At 37.5% G+C, this 25,000-nt stretch overlaps 1 protein-coding gene across 1 annotated transcript in view; it reads right to left on the bottom strand.

Moving 5' to 3' along the window:
- The window catches only part of mylk5 (myosin, light chain kinase 5), a 41,473-nt gene that overhangs the window by 7,108 nt on the left and 9,365 nt on the right, over positions 1 to 25,000 (bottom strand). The window contains exons 2-12 of the mRNA XM_061981971.2: positions 23,954 to 24,085; positions 23,610 to 23,762; positions 18,615 to 18,767; positions 18,340 to 18,375; positions 12,712 to 12,839; positions 9,192 to 9,345; positions 7,214 to 7,510; positions 6,182 to 6,290; positions 4,445 to 4,648; positions 955 to 1,172; positions 759 to 882 (exon numbers count right to left, since the gene is read on the bottom strand). Coding sequence (XP_061837955.2) covers positions 759 to 882; positions 955 to 1,172; positions 4,445 to 4,648; positions 6,182 to 6,290; positions 7,214 to 7,510; positions 9,192 to 9,345; positions 12,712 to 12,839; positions 18,340 to 18,375; positions 18,615 to 18,767; positions 23,610 to 23,762; positions 23,954 to 24,085 — 1,708 coding nt within the window. The remainder of the gene's footprint in view (positions 1 to 758; positions 883 to 954; positions 1,173 to 4,444; positions 4,649 to 6,181; positions 6,291 to 7,213; positions 7,511 to 9,191; positions 9,346 to 12,711; positions 12,840 to 18,339; positions 18,376 to 18,614; positions 18,768 to 23,609; positions 23,763 to 23,953; positions 24,086 to 25,000) is intronic.

Raw genomic sequence — 25,000 nt, 5'->3', positions numbered from 1 at the left:
GACCAACTGTAGTTACTGACAGTGGGTTTCTGAAGTGTTCCTGAGCCCATGTGGTGATATCCTTTACACACTGATGTCGCTCGTTGATGCAGTACAGCCTGAGGGATCGAAGGTCACGGGCTAAGCTGCTTACGTGCAGTGATTTCTCCAGATTCTCTGAACCCTTTGATGATATTACGGACCGTAGATGGCGAAATCCCTAAATTCCTTGCAATAGCTGGTTGAGAAAGGTTTTTCTTAAACTGTTCAACAATTTACTCACGCATTTGTTCACAAAGTGGTGACCCTCGCCCCATCCTTGTTTATGAATGACTGAGCATTTCATGGAATCTACTTTTATACCCAATCATGGCACCCACCTGTTCCCAATTTGCCTGTTCACCTGTGGGATGTTCCAAATAAGTGTTTGATGAGCATTCCTCAACTTTATCAGTATTTATTGCCACCTTTCCCAACTTCTTTGTCACGTGTTGCTGGCATCAAATTCTGAAGTTAATGATTATTTGCAAAAAAAAAAAAGTTTATCAGTTTGAACATCAAATATGTTGTCTTTGTAACATATTCAACTGAATATGGGTTGAAAATGATTTGCAAATCATTGTATTCCGTTTATATTTACATCTAACACAATTTCCCAACTCATATGGAAACGGGGTTTGTATAAACGTTGATATGTCTAACATGAAGAATGAATGTTGCTTCGTACTAGCAGGTGCTGACCTTGCTGTCAAATGATTCCTGACTAAATGTTGACTCACAGTATGTAGCAGATGACCCCGATGCTCCACATGTCAGTCGCCAAGCACACAGGCTCGTAGTTGATCACCTCGGGGGCGACGAACTCCGGTGTCCCTTGCATCACCTTCAGGGGGGTCTTGTTATCTGTCAGTCAAAGCATGGTATTAAAATGAATCCCAAGCGCTGGAGCGGACACTGTGAGGACATTGAATGCACCGAGTTGGCTGGCCAGGCCAAAGTCGATAATCTTGATGGCGGTGCCGGTGGTGTCCACGCACACGATGTTCTCAGGTTTGAGGTCCAGGTGGACGATGCTCTGCTGGTGCATGAAGGAGACGCCCTGCAGGATCTGCAGCATGTACCGCACGCTGGCGGGCTCTGTGTGCTCGAAGCTGTCGTCCACGATGCGCTCGAAGAGTTCTCCGCCCGCGATGCTGCACACAGACCACACTTATTTAGTATCTCATCGTTTTTTTACGGGTAAAGTGTTGCGAGAGATAACTCCAAAAACAAGTCCAAATCTGCAAATTGCAGCACATGAACAAAGACAATATATTAAATGTGCACCTTTTTATATCCAATAAATGAGAAAAGTTCCAAAATTCACAACGTTTTCAAGTAAATTGCAAGACAATTAAAATTTTCCGTTCAATAACCAGTTTTTTATACAATTGAAATGATGTATTAATTAATTTATCTGTAAATATCACTGTATCCGTTTTTTAAAATCATTTTACTTCTGTTTTTTTTTTCAAAATTTTATTTCAAAACATGAATATGAATTAAATTTAATTAAAATTAAAGTTTTTTCTAAAAAAACCCTATCAAAAATAATTTTTTATTTTAATTCTACAAAAAACAGCATATTCTGTACAAGGATAATATTAAATGTGGGCTTTTTTAAGTCCAATAAATTAAAAAAGTTCAAAATTCCACACATTTTTGGAGTAAATTTCAAGATAATTTTTAAGTTCAAAACTATGTATTAATACCATTTTTTTTTTAAATAAATATACAATTGAAATTGTTTTTTAATTCATTTATCTGTAAATATAAATATGAAATTAAATTGAATTAAAATTAAGTCTGTTTTTCTAAAAAAAACTATCAAAAATATATTTTTATTTTTTAATTCTACAAAAAACAGCACATTCTGTACAAGGATAATACATAATATTAAAAATTCACACATTTTTGGAGTAAATTTCAAGATAATTTTTAAGTTCAAAACTATGTATTAATGGCATTTATATATATATATATATATATATATATATATATATATATATATATATACACACACACAATTGAAATTATTTTTTAATTCATCTATCCATCCATCCATTTTTTACCGCTTATTCCCTTTTGGGGTCGCGGGGGGCGCTGGAGCCTATCTCAGCTACAATCGGGCGGAAGGCGGGGTACACCCTGGACAAGTCGCAGGGCCAACACAGATAGACAGACAACATTCACACTCACATTCACACACTAGGGCCAATTTAGTATTGCCAATCAACTTATCCCCAGGTGCATATCTTTGGAGGTGGGAGGAAGCCGGAGTACCCGGAGGGAACCCACGCAGTCACGGGGAGAACATGCAAACTCCACACAGAAAGATCCGGAGACTGGGATTGAACTCATTTATCTGTAAATATAATTGTATCCATTTACTTAAAGCATCATTAGGTGTTTTTCCTCAATAAAATTTATTTTTAAAACATAAATACGAAATTCAATTTAATTAAAATTAAGTCTGTTTTTCTAAAAAAAAAACTATCAAAAATATATTTTTATTTTAATTCTACAAAAAACAGCACCATCTGTACAAGGATCATATATAATATTAAATGTGCGCTTTTTTAAGTCCAATAAATGAAAAAAGTTCAAAATTCCACACATTTTTGGAGTAAATTTCAAGATAATTTTTAAGTTCAAAACTATGTATTAATTCCATTTTTTTTAAATATACAATTGAAATAGTTTTTTAATTCATTTATCTGTAAATATAATTGTATCCATTTACTTAAAGCATCACTAGGTGTTTTTCCTCAATAAAATGTATTTTTAAAACATAAATATGAAATTCAATTTAATTAAAATTAAGTCTGTTTTTCTAAAAAAACTATCAAAAATATATTTTTATTTTTATTCTACAAAAAACAGCACATTCTGTACAAGGATAATATACAATATTAAAAGTGCACTTTTTTAAGTCCAATAAATGAAAAATGTTCAAAATTCCACACATTTTTGGAGTAAATTTCAAGATAATTTTTAAGTTTAAAACTATGTATTAATGCCATTCTTTTTATATATATACAATTAAAATTATTTTTTAATTCATTTATCTGTAAATATCACTGTATCCACTTACTTAAAGCATATCCAGATGTTTTTCCTCAGTTAAATGTGTTTTTAAAACATAAATATGAAATTCAATTTAATTAAAATTAAGTCTGTTTTTCTAAAAAAAAACCCATCAAAAATCATTTTTTAATTTTAAATCTACAAAAAACAGCACATTCTGTACAAGGATAATATTAAATGTGCGCTTTTTTAAGTCCAATAAATGAAAAAAGTTTAAAATTCCACACATTTTTGGAGTAAATTTCAAGATCATTTTTAAGTTCAAAACTGTATTAATACCTTTTTTTTTTAAATATACAATTGAAATTTTTTTTAATTCATTTATCTATAAATACAATTGTATCCATTTACTTAAAGCATCACTAGGTGTTTTTCCTCAATAAAATGTATTTTTAAAATATAAATATGAAATTCAATTTAATTAAAATTAAGTCTGTTTTTCTAAAAAAAACTATCAAAAATATATTTTTATTTTAATTCTACAAAAAACAGCATATTCTGTACAAGGATAATATATAATATTAAATGTGCGTTTTTTAAAATCCAATAAATGAAAAAAGTTCAAAATTCCACATATTTTTGGAGTAAATTTCAAGATAATTTTTAAGTTTAAAACTATATATTAATGCCATTATTTTTATATATATATATATATACAATTAAAATTATTTTTTAATTCATTTATCTGTAAATATCACTGTATCCACTTACTTAAAGCATATCCAGATGTTTTTCCTCAATTAAATATATTTTTAAAACATAAATATGAAATTCAATTTAATAAAAATAAAGTCTGTTTTTCTAAAAAAAATTATCAAAAATATGCTTTTATTTTCTATGTACAAAAAACAGCACATTCTGTACAAGGATTATATTAAATGTGCGTTTTTTAAGTCCAATAAATGAAAAATGATAAAAATTCCACAAAATGTATTACTATTTTACGTTTAAACTGCAAATTCCAGCACATGAACAAAGACAATATATTAAATGTGCATCTTTTTATATTCAATAAATGAGAAGAGTTTAAAGTTCCACAAATTTAGCATGTTAATATTAGCGTACATCAAGTATATGTCTATAAAAATGAGGTAAAAAAGCTGCCCACTAACATTAGCATACTAAGAGGTAGCATTGGTCAAATAACAAAATATTAGACGCTGAGGTATATACCTGCAAAATTTGCAAAAAAAAAAAGCTATCATGCTAATATTAGAATGCAAACAATTGTGCTGTGGGCCATTAAAAAACTAGCTACGGGCCGGGAATGGCCCCTGGTTTTAGAACTAAAAGTTGCGTTTTGTGTTTATTTATGTGCGTATATAAAACAAAAACTCACAATTCCATGACCATGACTATCTCAGGCTTGTGGTCGTAGGCGGCGAGACAGCGGACCAGCTTGGGATGATGCAGTTTGTTCATCAGCTCGATTTCCTTGCCGGCGGCCTCCCTCTCCTTGGCGCGCCGGCCTTTATAGAACTTTCCGGCGCACACGCGGCCGCTCTCTTTGTGCCTCAGCTTGAACACCAGACCAAACTTCCCCCTGTGGAGCAAACATGTCGACTGATCAGGAGACGTCTCCACCGTCACGGTTCACATCCATCTTCTTGCGCTTATCCGAGGTCGGGTCGCGGGGGCAGCAGCCTAAGTAGGGAAACCCAGACTTCCCTCTCCCCAGCCACTTCGTCCAGCTCCTCCCGGGGGATCCCGAGGCGTTCCCGGGCCAGCCGGGAGACGTACTCTTCCCAACGTGTCCTGGGTCTTCCCCGTGGCCTCCTACCGGTCGGACATGCCCAAAACACCTCCCTAGGGAGGCGTTCGGCTGGCATCCTGACCAGATGCCCGAACCACCTCATCTGGCTCCTCTCCATGTGGAGGAGCAGCGACTTTACTTTGAGCTCCTCCCGGATGTCACAGAGCTTCTCACCCTATCTCAGGAAAAACAAAAACCCTAATCTACGATTTGACTCCCTCGAATGGCCTTGACGCCGCAACAACAGGAGCAGGCTGTTCTGAAGACATCCCCGAGGACACCTCAATGATGGACGCTTTTGACCTCCCTCCCTCAACGACACCTGGAGTCGAACTTTTGCTTGCATGCAGAACGGCCCCAGGCCTATGAACATGAACACTACATCAACACACCCAAGACAATGGGCATATACACACACACACACACCCTCCCCCACCCCACGCCTTCACCACCGCTTGATTCCCCTTCATAGCAGCAGTTGACCTCCAGGGTCCCAACTCCCCCCCCCCCCTCTGTTGCGAGTTGTCGTGATTAAATGTAACATGTTTATGTGTGCATGGCATGGAGGTTTTATCCCACTCCAGACTAGGCCCCCTTAGGAGCCCAGTCTAGATTGTATTTTTTTTTTTACTCATCCACTTCCCCAGCGTTTTACCTTTTTCCCACCTTTTATGGGGCGCCTCGTGGCGACCCATCAGCGTTCCTGTTCTGTAACCCTGTACACAATTTCTTTGTCTAATCTTTAACAGATTTGTGCTGAAAACATAGTTTCGTTGTATTTGTTGCAATGACAATAAAGACCTATCCTATCCTATCCTATCCTATCCTCTAAGGGAGAGCCCAAACACCCGGCGGAGGAAACTCATTTCGGCCGCTTGTACCCGTGATCTTGTCCTTTCGGTCATAACCCAAAGCTCATGACCATAGGTGAGGATGGGAACGTAGATCGACCGGTAAATTGAGAGCTTTGCCTTCCGGCTCAGCTCCTTCTTCACCACAACGGATCGATACAGCGTCCGCATCACTGAAGACGCCGCACCGATCCGCCTGCCGACATCACGATCCACTCTTCCCTCACTCGTGAACAAGACTCCGAGGTACTTGAACTCCTCCTCTTGAGGCAAGATCTCCTCCCCAACCCGAGATGGCACTCCACCCTTTTCCGGGCGAGAACCATGGACTCGGACTTGGAGGTGCTGATTCCCATCCCAGTCGCATTCACACTCGGCTGCGAACCGATCCAGGGAGAGTTCACTTGTTCACATGTTTATCTTAATTCTCTTGGAATGTCCCAATCTTCCCACCGACGTTCTCCATACTCACATTCCCAGTTTCTCCAGCACGTGGTAGTGATCCGTCACCTTGTGTGCACGCTCCATAGTGACTAGCGAGGCCTGGCAAAACTCCTCCTCTGGTGGTGCGCAGTCAGACTCTGGACAGACAATTAAGACTTTCAGGGAACTGTTTCTCTTCCTGATGCATGCTTTGAAACAATTTCTCCTTGTCATTATAGGCTCCAGCACCCCCCTGCGACCCTGAACGGGACAGGCGGTAGAAAATGGCTGGATTTTGGAATTAGGAATGATCGCTCCCAGGGGTCAAACTTGGTAAGTGCGCAATTACCGTATTTTGCGGACTATAGGGCGCACCAGACTATAAGGCGCACTGCCGATGAATGGTCTATTTTTGATCTTTTTTCAAATATTAGACCAATGGTTCTTAACCTTATTGGAGGTACCAAACCCCACCAGTTTCATATGCGCATTCACCGAACCCTCATTTTTTTCAAATTCAAGACAAAGTTACATGTTTTTTGTAACTTTTTAGTATGGGGAACATATTCAAAAAATTTTTTTTAATCTTTCTCAATATCTTCATAAAACTGTATGATAAGCACTGTCCAATGAAAAAACGTGGTGCCTGAGGGCACCACAGACTGTGGATGCTTTTAAAAAAGGCTTAAAACCCCTTCTTTTTAAAAAAAAAAAAAAACCTTTTTATAGATATATGCATACTAGTTCTAGCTATTAGGCTGTTCTAGTTTTTATTTTTACTAATTTTTTTATTATCTTTTAATTTTTTTTTCAATACACTGTAGCATTTTGAGGTTGTTTGCTCAATGTAGAGTGATTTTTTTTTTTTTTTTTACAAATAAAATCTATTATTATATATTACCAAAGTGTATAGTGTCCCAAGATCATGCCATGTATGTATTCGTATTTCTATATGAGTAAAATAGCTCAAATGCTAGCATGCTAATAATTAGCATACAAGTACTGATCATGTAGTGTAGTGGTTCACATAGTTGGCTTATATGTTAATATAGACACATAAATACTAGTAGAAATGTCTCACTCTTGTCGTCCAGGGTGACCACAGGTGACGGCGGTCCCGGCTCGCTCACCCCCACCGTGTTATAGGCTCTCACCCTGAAGCGGTACTCGTCCCCGGACTGCAGGCCTGCACACACCCTGTAGGAGGTGCTCTTACACCCGGCTGTCAGCGCCGTCCAGTCCCGTCCCCTGTTGACCTCCACCACGTAGCCCAGGACCGCGCTGCCTCCGTCGTAAGAGGGACCCGACCAGGACAGCACGAGGCTGCCGAGCGACAGCAGGGACACCAGCGGACAGGAGGCCGGAGGCTGCGGCCTGTCTGGTAGAAGCAACGGTACACTTTGTGTTGTAGAGTGTGTGTGTGTGTGTGTGGGTGTGTTCTTCAATTTCTACCCTTCTTAAGACATCAACAAGGAAAAGTACCTTCTGTATGAACAAGTTAGGACCGAAATCATGGTTCCAATACTGGAAAACCATTGCATCGGAAAGAGAGCCAAATACTAGAGTCCGTGAACATTGCTCCAAAATCAGGATTTTTTGTTGGTTTAATGTGCATACAAAAGTAAACATTGACAGGTGCGAAGGCAGCAATATATGATAAGACAAGAAGGCAGCTAAAGAAGGACTTCCCTATTCATCCCCGGAAAAACCCGCCAGGTGTACGGCTGATTTTACGACTTCCGGTGCTGACGTAAGACAACCCGCGTCCTATATGTGACCGTAGGATGAACAAATACACTATGGTACTAAGACTATAGTGGCCATTAACAGTTAGCTGTGTGTTGGTTTTAAAAGTGCTCCCCCTCTGGTCAACATACGAAATAACAATTGTGTGTAAAAAAATCGAAGTGCTCCCCCTCTGGTCAACATATGAAATAACAAGTGTGTGTAAGAAATTCAAATGTGCTCCCCCTGTGGTCAACATATGAAATAACAAGTGTGTGTAAAAAAATGTAAGTGCTCCCCCTCTGGTCAACATATGAAATAACAAGTGTGTGCAAAAAAATTCGAAGTGCTCCCCCTCTGGTCAACATATGAAATAACAAGTCTGTGTAAGCAATTCAAATGTGCTCCCCCTCTGGTCAACATATGAAATAACAAGTGTGTGTAAGCAATTCAAATGTGCTCCCCTCTGGCCAAAATTAATTTAAAAAATATATATAAATATGTATATAGAGACTTACTGTAATAACTTGAAGTAAATAATGAAGATTAAAAACCAATTACAAACAAAAAATTCCCCCCAAAATAAATTAACTAAAATCAGTCTTTTTCTCACAATGTGTCAACTTTTGTCTTATAAAATTGGGAACAATTTCTCATATTCTTTCTGTTTCTGTAATATTGCAATATTTTCTCGTAATATTATTATATTTTTTTTAAATGTAAAATTATGACTTTTTAATGCAAAATGGCGACATTTGTCATATAAAATTCAGACTTTTATCACAATATTGCCATTTTTTTTTGTTGTTCTTGTAAAATAGTGACATTTTTTGAGTAAAATTATGACATTTGTCATAATTTTGCCAAGTAAAATTCTGGTGATTATTATAAACTGGCCGACATTTTTAAAGTTTTCTTATAAAATGTGACTTTTGTCGAGTAAAATTACGACTCTGTTCATAAAATTGCCAACATTTTAAGCTTTTCTTGTAAAATTGCGACTGTTATTGAGTACAATTCCAACTTTTATCATAATATTGCACAAATGTTCAGTTTTTCTTGTAAAATTTTGACTTGCGTTCAGTAAAATTACACCTTTTATTATAACACTGACAAAATTCTAAATTTTTCTTGTGAAATTGTGACCTTTTTCTTGTGAAATTCCAACTATTTTTTTCGCAACAAGCTTGTTTATATTTGCATAGTATGTATATATTATTAATGTTGTAAATACAAATCTTTATATATCTAGAAAGGGTGGTCCTAAAGAGGTAGGCATTTTTTGGAGGTCTCAAGAAGGTAAAAAATACAAGAATGTGTGCGTGTGTGCTTACCAATGACCGAGAGGGTGAGTGTATGTTGGGCTGAGCTCTTGCGGTCCTTCACTACCACAGTGTAGGAGCCCGTGTGCTGGACTCCAGCCGCGGTGAGAACCAGCGTGCTGCTGTCGTCCAAATTCTCCGTCCACACCTCAGGACTATCTACCATCTGCAGGGAAGAGACGGCATTTAAAAACTTCTGAACAAGTGTGTAGATCTCCCTAAATTGGGATACATAACATATAAATACTTGCCACTAAATTATTGTAAAAATGCATGTATTATTACTGTAATATATTTCTATGTACAAACCCCAAAACCAGTGAAGTTGTTGTGTAAATGGTAAATAAAAACAGAATACAATGATTTGCAAATTATTTTCAACCTATATTCAATTGAATAGACTGCAAAGACAAGATACTTAACGTTCGAACTGGTAAACTTTGTTATTTTTAGCAAATATTAGCTCATTTGGAATTTGATGCCTGCGACATGTTTCAAAAAAGCTGGCACAAGTGGCAAAAAAGACTGAGAAAGTTGAGGAATGCTCGTCAAACACTTATTTGGAACATCCCACCGGTGAACAGGCTAATTGGGAACAGGTGGGTGCCATGATTGGGTATAAAAGCAGCTTTCTCATGGACGCCCCTGCTTATTTCAGCAAGACGATGGCAAGCCACGTCACGAACAAGGATGGGGCGAGGGTCACCACTTTGTGAACGAATGCGCGAGCAAATTGTCCAACAGTTCAAGAACAACATTTTTCAACCAGCTATTGCAAGGAATTTAGGGATTTCACCATATACGGTCCGTAATATCATCAAAGGGTTCAGAGAATCTGGAGAAATCACTGCACGTAAATGGCAATACCTGTGATCTTGGATCCCTTAGGCGGTACTGCATCAAAAACGACATCAGCGTGTAAAGGATATCACCACATGGGCTCCGGAACACTTCAGAAAACCACTGTCAGTAACTGCAGTTTGTCGCTACATCTGTAAGTGCGAGTTAACCTTTGTGCAACGTTCATATTGTTGTCACTCAGCCGGCGTTTGTGGGTCTGATGGACCCGTTGCATTTTGTGGCTTTTAATGCCTCACAATCAAACACTTTTGTGTTAAAATACTGAACAGATGTTTACCTTATCCCAATAAACATCTGTTTTTTTGTGTTTCTGCATCTGCGGTTCCCACACAAGGTTGCAACATTTGTCAACACTGTCTGCTCTCATTTTCTCGCACATTTGACCCTCTGATGTTCTGTGTACCTACACTCTGTCCTCCTCCTGTCTAGGCCTGCTGTGTGTGTGTGTGTGTGTGTTGGTTGGTTGCGTGTGGTACACAGAACATCAATTTCCACACTTCTATTAGCCATCTTATATGTCAGAGAAATGTGTAGGGGGGTGTGGTCATTAAATATGTGTTCTGATATGTTCTTCACAGAAAATCAGCCAAAGTCAGTGAGTCTCAGTTTGAAAAATTAATTAATTGTATCATTTTTCTTTTCATAAAAAATGAAAACGGGTCCCACAGACCCGAACACCACACAAGGGTTAACTCTACTATGCAAAGTCAAAGCCATTTATCAACAACACCCGGAAACGCCGCCGGCTTCGCTGGGGCCCGAGCTCATCTAAGATGGACTGATGCAAAGTGGGAAAGTGTTCTGTGGTCTGACGAGTCCACATTTCAAATTGTTTTTTGGAAACCGTGGACGTCGTGTCCTCCGGAACAAAGAGGAAAAGAACCATCCGGCGCAAAGTTGAAAAGCCAGCATCTGTGATGGTATAGGGGTGTAATAGTGCCCAAGGCATGGGTAACTAGTCCATACTTGCCAACCCTCCCGAATTTTCCGGGAGACTCCCGAAATTCAGCGCCTCACCCGAAAACCTCCCGGGACAAACATTCTCCTGGAAATCTCCCTATTTTCAGCCGGAGCTGGAGGGGGCGTGGCCTCCAGCTCCATGCGAACCTGAGTGAGGACAGCCTTTTTTCACAACGGGAGGACAACAGGGTGACAAGAACTAAATCATCCAGACTAGAGATAAATTGTATTATTATGTTTATCTTACCTAAAAATAAATATATTTATTAATAAAAAATAAAAAAAAAACTAAATACATTTTTACTATATTTTGCTCAAAACATCAAAATTAATTGTATTTTTATTTGTATTTGTTCTGACTCCTTATTACATCCAGCCATAGAATTATACATTAAAATAAACATATTTGAAATAATACATTTTAAATTATCATAATAATTCATTTAAAATGACCATATTTAATTATTAAAATAATTGCTTGTTCATCAACAACTATAGCATTTGATTCATCACATTTTGAAGCTCTCAGAAGTCAAGTTATGTTATATTCCTTAAGATTTATTTATTTCAGGGTACAACACTGTTTTATTTCCATAAATAGTGCAAGGCTTTTGCTTTTCCAGCGAAATGTCTTTTTCTGAGTCTGTGTGTCTTTCTTTCTCTCTGGCTCCCACTCCAACTCCGTGTCTCGAGCCGGCTGCTGCTAATAAAGGCGACAGGTGATTAGATAACAAGGCCCACCTGGGTCATCCACTCACCTGTCGCCTGTCTTCGAGGCCGGTCCTTGCACAACCCTTTCCGCGGCAGGCCCGCAGGCCACGCCCCCCTCCACATTTACAAAAAACATGTACCGTATTTTTCGGGCTATAAGGCGCACTTAAAATCCTTTCATTTTCTCCAAAAATCAACAGTGCGCCTTACAGCCCGATGCGCCCGAATCTACGGAATAATTCTGGTTGTGCTTACCGACCAATTTTATTTGGTACATGGTGCAATGATAAGTGTGATCAGTAGATGGCAGTCACACATAAGAGATACGTGTACCATGAACTTAAACAAGTTGAAAAACTTATTCGGGTGTTACCATTTAGTGGTCAATTGTACGTAGTATGTACTGTACTGTGCAATCTACTAATAAAAGTCTCAATCAATCATATTTAATTATTAAAATAATTGCTTGTTCATCAACAACTTTAGCATTTGATTCATTACATTTTGAAGCTCTCAGAAGTCAAGTTATGTTATATTCCTTAAGATTTATTTATGCAAGTTTGAGGTATCAATTATCTAAACACAGTTTTGTTTGCATATTTTCAGGATGTAGATTATATATATATATATATATATATATATATATATATATATATATATATATATATATATATATATATATATATATATATATATATATATATATATATGAAATACTTGACTTGGTGAATTCTAGCTGTCAATATACTCCTCCCCTCTTAACCACGCCCCCAACCACGCCTCGCCCCACCCCCGACCACGCCCCCCCCCCCACCTCCCGAAATCGGAGGTCTCAAGGTTGGCAAGTATGAACTAGTCTGTTTTTTATTTACGATTTATACAACGTGCCAACTTCACTGGTTTGGGGTTTTGTAGAATACTATACATGCTTAAAAGCATTCACACTATAATAGCATTTAATTATATAATTATGTTAGTGGTGGTCCCTAAATGACATCACCTGCTCTTTGTTTCTGATCCAACAGGACACCACAGGTGGACTGCAGGTGAAGCGGCATGTGACGCGTGCAGGGCGTCCCGCCTTCACCTCCACGTGCTGCGGAGGCTTCTCGAAGCGCAACACAGGGCCTGCCGGAGGCAAAAACCATACACAGACGCACCAATTAAAAAAATAAAATAAAAGAAGAAGCAAAGAAACAGGCTTGACAGGAAGCTGGTGTGTCAGATAAAGACAATGTGTGAAGCGGGTGTCACCTCGCGCCAACTGTGTCAAGTTGATGCACAAACAGATACGAGCAGACATGCGTGATCAGTTCTTGTGGGTGATACTTGTCCTCTGGGGAGGGTTCACCATTATTCTAATATCCTTAGCAAAGACATTATTGGAAACACTTTAGGGAAGGTCCATGGACCAAAATTCCAACAGAAACGTTCCAAATTTTGTCAAAAATGTTCCCAAACCCCCCAAAACCAGTGACGTTGGCACGTCGTGTAAATGGTAAATAAAAACAAAATACAATGATTTGCAAATCCTTATCAACTTATATTCAATTGAATAGACTGCAAAGACAAGATACTTAACGTTTGAACTGGAAAACGTTGTTATTTTTTGAGAATATTAGCTCATGCCTGCAACATGTTTCAAAAAAGCTGGCACGAGTGGCAAAAAAAGACTGAGAAAGTTGAGGAATGCTCATCAAACACTTATTTGGTACATCCCACAGGTGAACAGGCTAATTGGGAACATGTGGGTGCCATGATTGGGTATAAAAGCAGCTTTATCATGGACGCCCCTGCTTATTTCAGCAAGACGATGCCAAGTTTCAAAATCTGGACAAAGCATGTCAAACCAGAGGGAGGAAAATCAGACAACATCATCAAAGGAGATAAGATAAGACTGGTAGACATGTTGGGTCCTCTTCCTCTGAGGTATTACTTCTATGATTATACTAGTATTAATATTCTTTGAATTAATAGAATGTTGCATATTATTTGTATTTTTATTCAAGAATTTTATCACAAATTGAATAGGATTTTGTGCAAAAACATGCAAAAATGTTGAAATGTGGATATCCTTTAATAGGATTTTATACATAAACGTGCACATTTGATACAAAAGTAGATGCTACTAAAAATGTTGTTGGATTTTGTACAAAAATCACATGCCAAAAATTTGAAAGTTAGGTACTACTAAAATTTAGTTGGATTTAAAAAAACAAAAACAAATTCATGCAAAAAGATATAAAACAAGATATTAGAATTAGAAATAAAGGCAGCTTTATCATGGACGCCCCTGCTTATTTCAGCAAGACGATGCCGAGCCACGTGTTACAACAGCGTGGCTTCGTAGTAAAAGAGTGCGGGTACTAGACTGTGCACAAAATAATGCTCGGATGGTGTTGGCGTCCAGGGACAAGCCCATCAAACACATTTGCGGAATAAATTACAACTCAGACGGTCTCAGAAATGGATTAAAATTCTCAAAAATACATTTTGGAATCTTATTGAGTGTGGAAAGCGTGGAAACTTTTACATAAACTGTGGATGTGGGAACGACTCCGTACTTTCGCCAATTTCCACGTTCTGCGAGCTTCACGAATACTTTTTCCAATATTTTTTGTGCATTTAGTGTTAATCTTTGCTTGCTTTTATTACTATACAAATGCAGCTTTTTGGGAACAATTTGGGGGAACACCATCTTTCCAATATCCTTAGCAAATACATTGTTGGAAACACTTTTGGGAATGTCCAAAGGCCTCAGACGTGGACCAAAATTCCAACAGAAACGTTCCAAATGTTGTCGAAAATGTTACCAGATTAGTGGAAACTACAAACCCCCAAAACCAGTGAAGTTGGCACGTTGTGTAAATGGTAAATAAAAACAAAATACAATGATTTGCAAATCCTTTTCAACTTATATTCATTTGATTGGAAACGGGTGGGTGCCATGATTAGGTATAAAGGCAGCTTTATCATGGACGCCCCTGCTTATTTCAGCAAGACGATGCCAAGTTTCAAAGTCTGGACAAAGCATGTCAAACCAGAGGGAGGAAAATCAGACAACATCATCAAGGGAGATAAGATAAGACTGGCAGACATGTTGGGTCCTCTTCCTCTGAGGTATTACTTCTATGATTATACTAGTATTAATATTCTTTGAATTAATAGAATGTTGCATATTATTCGTATTATTATTCAAGAATTTTATCACAAATTGAATAGGATTTTGTGCAAAAACATGCAAAAATGTTGAAATGTGGATATCCTTTAATAGGATTTTATACATAAACATGCACATTTAATACAAAAGTAGATGCTACTAAAAATGTTGTCGGATTTTGTACAAAAAACATACGCCAAAAATGTGAAAGTTAGGTACTACTAAAATTTAGTTGGATTTAAAAAAACAAAAACAAATTCATGCAAAAAGATATCAAACAAGATATTAGAATTTAGTCGGATTTTGTTAAAAAAAAAAAAAAACACATACGCAAAGATTAGAAAATTTTATACAACGATAATTGAGGAATATTTTGTGGAAAAAAAACAAAGAAACAGAAAGTTTGATACAAGAATTTAGTATGATTTTGTACAAAAAAAAAACCACGCAAAATAATGCAAAACTAAATTCTACTTATTATTTTAAGTTACTACTTCAATGATTGTACAAAACCCAAAACCAGTGAAGTTGGCACGTTGTGTAAATGGTAAATAAAAACAGAATACAATGATTTGCTAATCCTTTTCAACCTATATTCAATTGAATGGACTGCAAAGACAAGATACTTAACGTTCGAACTGGAAAACGTTGTTATTTTTTGCGAATATTAAGCTCATTTGGAATTTGATGCCTGCAACGTGTTTCAAAAAAGCTGGCACAAGTGGCAAAAAAGACAGAGAAAGTTGAGGAATGCTCATCAAACACTTATTTGGAACATCCCACAGGTGAACAGGCTAATTGGGAACAGGTGGATCCCATGATTAGGTATAAAGGCAGCTTTATCATGGACGCCCCTGCTTATTTCAGCAAGACGATGCCAAGTTTCAAAGTCTGGATAAAGCATGTCAAACCAGAGGGAAGAAAATCAGACATCATCAAGGGAGATAAGATAAGACTGGTAGACATGTTGGGTCCTCTTCCTCTGAGGTATTACTTCTATGATTATACTAGTATTAATATTCTTTGAATTAATAGAATGTTGCATATTATTTGTATTTTTATTCAAGAATTTTATCACAAATTGAATAGGATTTTGTGCAAAAACATGCAAAAATGTTGAAATGTGGATATCCTTTAATAGGATTTTATACATAAACGTGCACATTTGATACAAAAGTAGATGCTACTAAAAATGTTGTCGGATTTTGTACAAAAAACATACGCCAAAAATGTGAAAGTTAGGTACTACTAAAATTTAGTTGGATTTAAAAAAACAAAAACAAATTCATGCAAAAAGATATCAAACAAGATATTAGAATTTAGTCGGATTTTGTTAAAAAAAAAAAAAACACATACGCAAAGATTAGAAAATTTTATACAACGATAATTGAGGAATATTTTGTGTAAAAAACCCAAAGAAACAGAAAGTTTGATACAAGAATTTAGTATGATTTTGTACAAAAAAAACCACGCAAAATAATGCAAAACTAAATTCTACTTATTATTTTAAGTTACTACTTCAATGATTGTACAAAACCCAAAACCAGTGAAGTTGGCACGTCGTGTAAATGGTAAATAAAAACAGAATACAATGATTTGCAAATCCTTTTCAATTTATATTCAAATGAATAGACTGCAAAAACAAGATATTTAAAGTTCGAACTGGAAAATGTTGTTATTTTTTGCGAATATTAGCTAATTTGGAGTTTGATGCCTGCAACATGTTTCAAAAAAGCTGGCACGAGTGGCAAAAAAGACTGATAAAGTCAAGGAATGCTCATCAAACACTTATTTGGAACATCCCACAGGTGAATAGGCTAATTGGGAACAGGTGGGTGCTATGATTGGGTATAAAGGCAGCTTTATCATGGACGCCCCTGCTTATTTCAGCAAGACGATGCCAAGTTTCAAAGTCTGGACAAAGCATGTCAAACCAGAGGGAGGAAAATCAGACAACATCATCAAGGGAGATAAGATAAGACTGGTAGACATGTTGGGTCCTCTTCCTCTGAGGTATTACTTCTATGATTATACTAGTATTAATATTATTTGAATTAATAGAATGTTGCATATTATTTGTATTTTTATTCAAGAATTTTATCACAAATTGAATAGGATTTTGTGCAAAAACATGCAAAAATGTTGAAATGTGGATATCCTTTAATAGGATTTTATACATAAACGTGCACATTTGATACAAAAGTAGATGCTACTAAAAATGTTGTCGGATTTTGTACAAAAAACACACGCCAAAAATTTGAAAGTTAGGTACTACTAAAATTTAGTTGGATTTAAAAAAACAAAAACGAATTCATGCAAAAATATATAAAACAAGATATTAGAATTTAGTCGGATTTTGTTAAAAACATACGCAAAGATTAAGAAAGTTTTATACAACGATAATTGAGGAATATTTTGTGGAAAAAACCCAAAGAAACAGAAAGTTTGATACAAGAATTTAGTATGATTTTGTACAAAAAAAACCCCACGCAAAATAATGCAAAACTAAATTCTACTTATTATTTTAAGTTACTACTTCAATGATTGTACAAAACCCAAAACCAGTGAAGTTGGCACGTTGTGTAAATGGTAAATAAAAACAGAATACAATGATTCGCAAATCCTTTTCAATTTATATTCAAATGAATAGACTGCAAAAACAAGATATTTAAAGTTCGAACTGGAAAATGTTGTTATTTTTTGCAAATATTAGTTCATTTGGAATTTGATGCCTGCAACAAGTTTCAAAAAAGCTGGTACAATTGGCAAAAAAAGACTGATAAAGTCGAGGAATGCTCATCAAACACTTATTTGGAACACCCCACAGGTGAACAGGCTAATTGGGAACAGGTGGGTGCCATGATTAGGTAAAAAGGCAGCTGTGGTTAGAGTGTCCGCCCTGAGATCGGTAGGTTGTGAGTTCAAACCCCGGCCGAGTCATACCAAAGACTATAAAAATGGGACCCTGCTTGGCACTCAGCATCAAGGGTTGAAATTGGGGGTTAAATCACCAATAATGATTCCCGGGCGCGGCCACCGCTGCTGCTCACTGCTCCCCTCAACTCCCAGGGGGTGATCAAGGGTGATGGGTCAAATGCAGAGAATAATTCCCCCACACCTAGTGTGTGTGTGTGACCATCATTGGTACTTTAACTTGAACTTTATCATGGACGCCCCTGCTTATTTGGGCAAAACGATGCCAAGCCACATTCTGCACGTGTTACAGCAGCGTGGATTAGCAAATCATTGTATTCTATTTGTATTTACCATTTACACAAGGTGCCAACTTCACTGGTGTTGTAGAACACAATTGGGGGAAACAAAGTTTCGGACTTTCTGCAATTTCACTTCCTGTTTCCTCACGTTTTAATTCTTGCACGCAACCAATACTACATCTCCTAAGCGTGTGCAGCTTTAGTCTATTAAATAAGTAGGAAATGGTCAGAAAATGTTCCAAAAATCTCTTACCTGTTGCAGAGTTGGCTCGCTTCTTCGGCACAACCTCTGCAAAGAGAAGAATGTTTGGTTACAAAGGAGGGGGCGTGTCATTGGGATGTTTACTTCCTTATGTGGCTTTCAGCAGCTAAAAAAAAATATTTACAGATAAGCTTCCTGACGGACGTTGTGGCAGCCATAAGACAAGCGGCGATGATGCATTTCCCCTTTTTCACTCCCAAATATAACGTGGATGTCCGGACCAGAGGCCTAGTAAATAATGTAAATAAAAAAAAAAAGCTGATGACCTCGCAGGGAAGAGACCGGACTCTGCAGAAGACCGCCGGTAGGGGACGTGGACGTGGACACCCGTGGATTCTCCGGTTCTTGAGGAGGCTTCCCGTTTCCTATCGTGCTCCTTGTTGCCTTCAAAGTCTGCACGCCGTGAATAGTTTCAAAGTCTGGACAAAGCATGTCAAGCCAGAGGGAGGAAAATCAGACAACATCGTCAAGGGAGATAAGATAAGACTGGTAGACATGTTGGGTCCTCTTCCTTTGAGGTATTACTTCTATGATTATACTAGTATTAATATAATGTTGCATATTATTTGTATTATTATTCAAGAATTTTAACACAAATTGAATAGGATTTTGTGCAAAAACATGCAAAAATGTTAAAACTAACCCACCAGTGCTTCCATGGAAATGCCCCTCTCTACCGCAAAGAACTACTCAGTCCCAAATCCTCCACACGACCCCTCCACTCCGGACAGGATAACCTCCTCCAACCTCCGAGGACAAAGCTACGAACAATGGGAGACCGGGCTTTCTGCTCCGCCGCTCCCTGACCACCTGAGGGCACCACAGACTGTGGATGCTTTTAAAAAATGCTTAAAAACCCTTATTTCTAAATGTATGCATACTAGTTCTAGCTATTTGGCTGTTCTAGTTTTTATTTTTATTTATTTTTATTATCTTTTTATTTTATTTTATTTTTTTAATACACTGTAGCATAGAGATGCGCGGTTTGCGGACACAACCGCGGAGTCCGCGGATTATCCGCGGGTCGGGCGGTTGAAATAAAAAAAAATTAGATTTTATCCGCGGGTCGGGTCGGGCGGTTGAAATAAAAAAAAATTAGATTTTAAATAGATTCAGGCGGGTGGCAGTTAAACAAATTCGGAAATATATATACATAGTTAAATGTTGTTACCCACATACGAAAAACGAGCAGGCATCTGCAGCATATGCCACAACAGAAGAAGAAAAAAAAAAGAGATGGCAACGCCGTCAGCAAACGTGGTACGCGACAAACTAAAAAAGGGAATATTAAAGACCAGGGGAAAAAAAGGCCAGAAAAGTTCAGCGTGGACTCGTTTTTATGAGGTTGTAAATCAGGATGATAGTAATGCTGGCTACGTGATTTGCAAGAGCTGCGACGCTGTTTATGTCTACGACCGTCACAAAACCGGGACATCTAACATGGTGCATCACATTTGTGCAAAACCCCGAATCTCCACAAACACCCTGAGCATGAGCAGTTTCGTCCGCCGTGATCCCAGAAGAGTGCCACAGGATGTTAAAACAAGATAGAACGCAGCTGCCTGCAGCAGTTTGAGTGGCGCGAGCGCTATTGGAAGTGCGCTCAGCGCGGCTCCCAGATGATTGCGCACTGGTGTGCGTCTCGGCCGTGACAGCGTGGCACGCATTGAATGTCTCTGCTCCATTGGATCAGTCTCCTTTCTTTAACAGGCAAAAGCTTTATAACCTCACTAATGCCTTGCATCGTCTATATTAGATATATAACAACGGGCGGGTGCGGGCGGGTGCGGTTTTGATGAAATGTTAGTTCGGGTGGATGCGGATGGTTGACGACTTTTGTGATGCGGTTGCGGATGAAATAATTGCCTATCCGCGCATCTCTACTGTAGCACTTTGAGGTTGTTTACTCAATGCAAAGTGCTTTTTACAAATAAAATATATTATTATTATTATGAAATGTGGATATCCTTTAATAGGATTGTTATACATAAACGTGCACATAAAATGCAATGGTACATACTACTAAAAATTTTGAAGGATTTTGTACAAAAAACATATGCCAAAAATGTGAAAGTTAGGTACGACTAGAATTTAGTTGGATTTTAAAATAAATAAATAAATAAAATTCATGCAAAACGATAGAAAACAAGGATATTAGAATTTAGTCGGATTTTGTTAAAAAAAAACATACGCATAGATTAAGAAAGTTTTATACAACGATAAGTTAGGATTATTTTATGGAAAAAAAACAAAGAAACAGAAAGTTCGATACAAGAATTTAATATGATTTTGTACGAAAAAAAACAACACTCAAAATAATGCAAAACTAAATTCTACTTATTATTTTCAGGTACTACTTCAATGATTATACAAACCCCAAAACTAGTGAAGTTGGCACGTTGTGTGAATGGTAAATAAAAACAGAATACAATAATTTGCAAATCCTTTTCCACTTATATTCAATTGAATAGACTGCAAAGACAAGATATTTAACAATCAAACTGGAAAACGTTGTTATTTTTTGCAAATATTAGCTCATTTGAAATTTAATGCCTGCAACGTGTTTCAAAAAAGCTGGCACAAGTGGCAAAAAAGACAGAGAAAGTTGAGGAATGCTCATCAAACACTTATTTGGAACATCCCACAGGTGAACAGGCTAATTGGGAACAGGTGGGTGCCATGATTGGGTATAAAAGCAGCTTCCGTGAAATGCTCAGTCGTTCACAAACAAGGATGCGGCGAGGGTCACCACTTTGTCAACAAATGTGTGAGCAAATTTTCGAACAGTTTAAGAGCAATATTTGCAAGGAATTTGGGGATTTCACTATCTACGGTCCATAATATCATCAAAAGGTTCGGGGAATCTGGAGAAATCACTGCAAGGCCGAAAACCAACATTGAATGCCCGTGACCTTCGATCCCTCAGGCGGTACTGTATCAAAAAGCGACATCAGTGTGTAAAGGATATCACCACATGGGCTCAGGAACACTTCATAAAACCACTGTCAGCAACTACAGTTGGTCGCTACATCTGTAAGTGCAAGTTAAAACTCTACTATGCAAAGCAAAAGCAATTTATCAACAACACCCAGAAACGCCGCCGGCTTCGCTGGGCCCGAGCTCATCTAAGATGGACTCATGCAAAGTGGGAAAGTGTTCTGTGGTCTGACGAGTCTACATTTCAAATTGTTCTCGGAAACTGTGGACGTCGTGTCCTCTGTGACAAAGAGGAAAAGAACCATCCGGACTGTTATAGGTGCAAAGTTCAAAACCCAGCATCTGTGATGGTATGGGGGTGTATTAGCGCTCAAAGCATGGGTAACGTATACATCTGTGAAGGCACCATTAATGCTGAAAGGTACATACAGGTTTTGGAGCAACATATGTGGCCATTCAAGCAAGGATATCATGGACGCCCCTGCTTATTTCAGCAAGACAATGCCAAGTAAAAGAGTGCGGGTACTGCCTGTAGTCCAGACCTGTCTCCCATTGAAAATGTGTGGCGCATTATGAAGCCTAAAATACGACAGCGGAGACCCCCGGACTGTTGAGCAACTTAAGCTGTACATCAAGCAAGAATGGGAAAGAATTCCACCTGAAAAGCTTCAAAAATTGGTCTCATCAGTTCCCAAACCTTTACTGAGTGTTATTAAAAGGAAAGGCCATGGAACACAGCGGTAAAAATGCCCCTGTGACAACTTTTTTGCAATGTGTTGCTGCCATTAAATTCTAAGTTAATGATTATTTGCCAAAAAAATAAATTAGTTTCTCTGTTCGAACATTAAATATCTTGTCTTTGCAGGCTATTCAATTACATATAAGTTGAAAAGGATTTGCAAATCATTGTATTCTCTTTTTATTTACCATTTACACAACTTGCCAACTTCACTGGTTTTGGGTTTTGTAAATTTTGAGCAAGATTGGTTGTAAAACATTTAATATTGTGCTTAATGTATGATAGCAAGTCTTAAAGAGTACTTTGAACACAAGGTGGCGCCAAAAACGTCACAAAAAAGAACTGTCCATTTAGAGACGCTCCCTACACACCCAATTTTAACCCATCTGCTGGTTCAGAAAAGGACGAACCCCTTATATGAGTTATTTTAACTCAAAATTTTGGGTTACTTTTTTCAACCCAACTTTTGCGTTGAATTATTTAACCCAAAACATTGAGTTATGATAACTTAATGTTGGGTTATTCCCAACCAAACTACTGGGTTGAATTATTTAACCAACAAGTTGAGTTATGATAACTTAATGTTGGGTTATTCCCAACCCAACTATTGGGTTGGATTATTTAACCCAAAAGTTGAGTTATGCTATTTCAATGTTCGTTGATTCATAACCAAACTATTGGGTTGAATGATTTAACCCAAAAGTTGAGTTATACTAACTCACTGTTGGGTTATTCCCAACCCAACTATTGGGTTGGATTATTTAACCCAAAAGTTGAGTTATGCTATTTCAATGTTCGTTGATTCATAACCAAACTATTGGGTTGAATTATTTAACCCAAAAGTTGAGTTATGCTAACTCAATGTTGGTTGATTCATAACCCAACTATTGGGTTGAATTTATTTAACCCAAAAGTTGAGTTATGCTGACTCAATGTTGGTTGGTTCATAACCAAACTATTGTGTTGAATTATTTAACCCAAAAGTTGAGTTATGCTAACTCAATGTTGGTTGATTCATAAGCCAACTATTAGGTTGAATTATTTCACCCGAAAGTTGAGTTGTGCTAACTCAATGTTGGTTGATTCGTAACCCAACTATTGGGTTGAATTTATTTCACCCAAAAGTTAAGTTGTGCTAACTCAATGTTGGTTGATTCGTAACCCAACTATTGGGTTGAATTATTTAACCCAAAAGTTGAGTTGTGCTAACCTAATGTTGGTAGATTCATAACCCAACTATTGGGTTGATTGTATTTAACCCAAAACTTGAGCAATGCTAACTCAATGTTGGTTGATTTCTAAATAATGTTAATGATATTAAACCATAATAAAATTCCCTTAAAAAAAAAGTTACTTTTTAATTTAAAAAAAACAACCTTTTTACCCAAAAATGCGATACTCGTTGAAAAACAACCTAAAAAATGGTTAATAATTGTGAAAACCCAGAATTTGAGTTAAAATAATACCCTTATAACCCAAAAAAAGGATTGCTATTCATAAAAATAACTCAAAAATTTAACCCAACACCAGCAACTCATAAATTGGGTTATCAAAAATAACCCAGTATTTTTTTTAGCGAAGTCACCTCTGACAAAGACGGCGGCACAACCGGAAGTCTTCCCCGCCGCGTTTTCCGCCAAGCAGGTGTAGGCGCCGGCGTCCTCCGGCAAGCAATCCCGCACGACATAGCTCACCCCGCCGCCATTTTGGGTTGGAATCCCGAAACGGGCTGCTTCACCTGCCAAGGTGGGGATAAGTTAGCCGAGGTTAAAGGTCAAGGGCGTCAAAAATAATCAGTTCGGCGTTTTTTAAATTTGCCGGCATGGCGTTCCAGTCCAAAGTTATGAGACATGTACTCATTTTATTGAATGGCAAAGTGTCCCTAAACTTTTGAGCCATACCGCATGATTATTAGGTAACGATCCCCACCGTTGTGTAACCACGTCACGTTGACGGGTCGACTCCCCGTGAGAACGCCGCGCAGGGTGATGTCATCGCCTTCGTCCACGCAGCAGTCCTGCAGAGGCTCGGCGAAGACGGGCGGCTCTGCGGGCGTGAGTCCTGCATGCGAAGAAACAGCTTACAATTACTTTCAAAATGGTCAAACTAGATTTGATTACATTTGATCAAATTGTGTAAATTGTATTTAAGTTTTATTGCTGTATTTTTGTATTAATGTATTAAATATATGTAATACATTTAATTTAATTCAATTAAAATTTCGATGCATGAATTATGAGAACCTACTTCAGTGTTTATATTACTCTCAAAGCACAACAAAAATTCAAATTAATTTTTAATAAAAACATACTGTACATTTTTTTAAGGAGTTAGTTTAATAATAATTTACAAATTATTATATAGCCACAGACGGGCAAATTTTAAGGATGCGGGGAGCCATTTTGATAGTTTTCATCTTCAAAACTAGTACAATATATATATTTTTTTATTTTTCAATGAGAAAATGCAAGTTTTGGTAGAGATTTCGTGTGAATGCTGAACAGCCAAAGTCAAACTGATATGCAAACAGTTAGTACTCTGGCCAGATAGCGTCAAGTAACCAAATTAGCTAAATAAGTGAGCAAAGAATGCTAACAGGGCTATGCTAACATGCTAAGGAGCGCCGTAAAAATGGCTGCGCCGTCGGCGGTCTTGTCTTGTCTCCCTGTAACGTATGTCTGCTCTTAGTGGGACGGTGCCGAAAATATACTTTTCAGTTCTTATGTGTTAAGAATTGAGAATAAATCATCTTGAATCTTGAACAATAGCCTGCTTACAGTAAACATTAATGAAATATCATAATATATGACAATGAGGTGTATAATTGCTAAATTAGCTAAAAAAAACAATGTGATAATGTTAACATGCTAAAATGCTAACTGTAACTGCAATGTGTCAAGTACCAACATGTATTACTCTGAGGTGTGTACCTGGAAAATGTGTTTAAAATGCCAGCATGCTAATGTTAGCTTGCAT

This window comes from Nerophis lumbriciformis, linkage group LG24 (assembly GCF_033978685.3).
Source record: "Nerophis lumbriciformis linkage group LG24, RoL_Nlum_v2.1, whole genome shotgun sequence".
Lineage (NCBI taxonomy): Eukaryota > Metazoa > Chordata > Actinopteri > Syngnathiformes > Syngnathidae > Nerophis > Nerophis lumbriciformis.
Note: the sequence above shows the minus strand (reverse complement) of the source record. Positions and strands in the feature narration are given on the sequence as shown.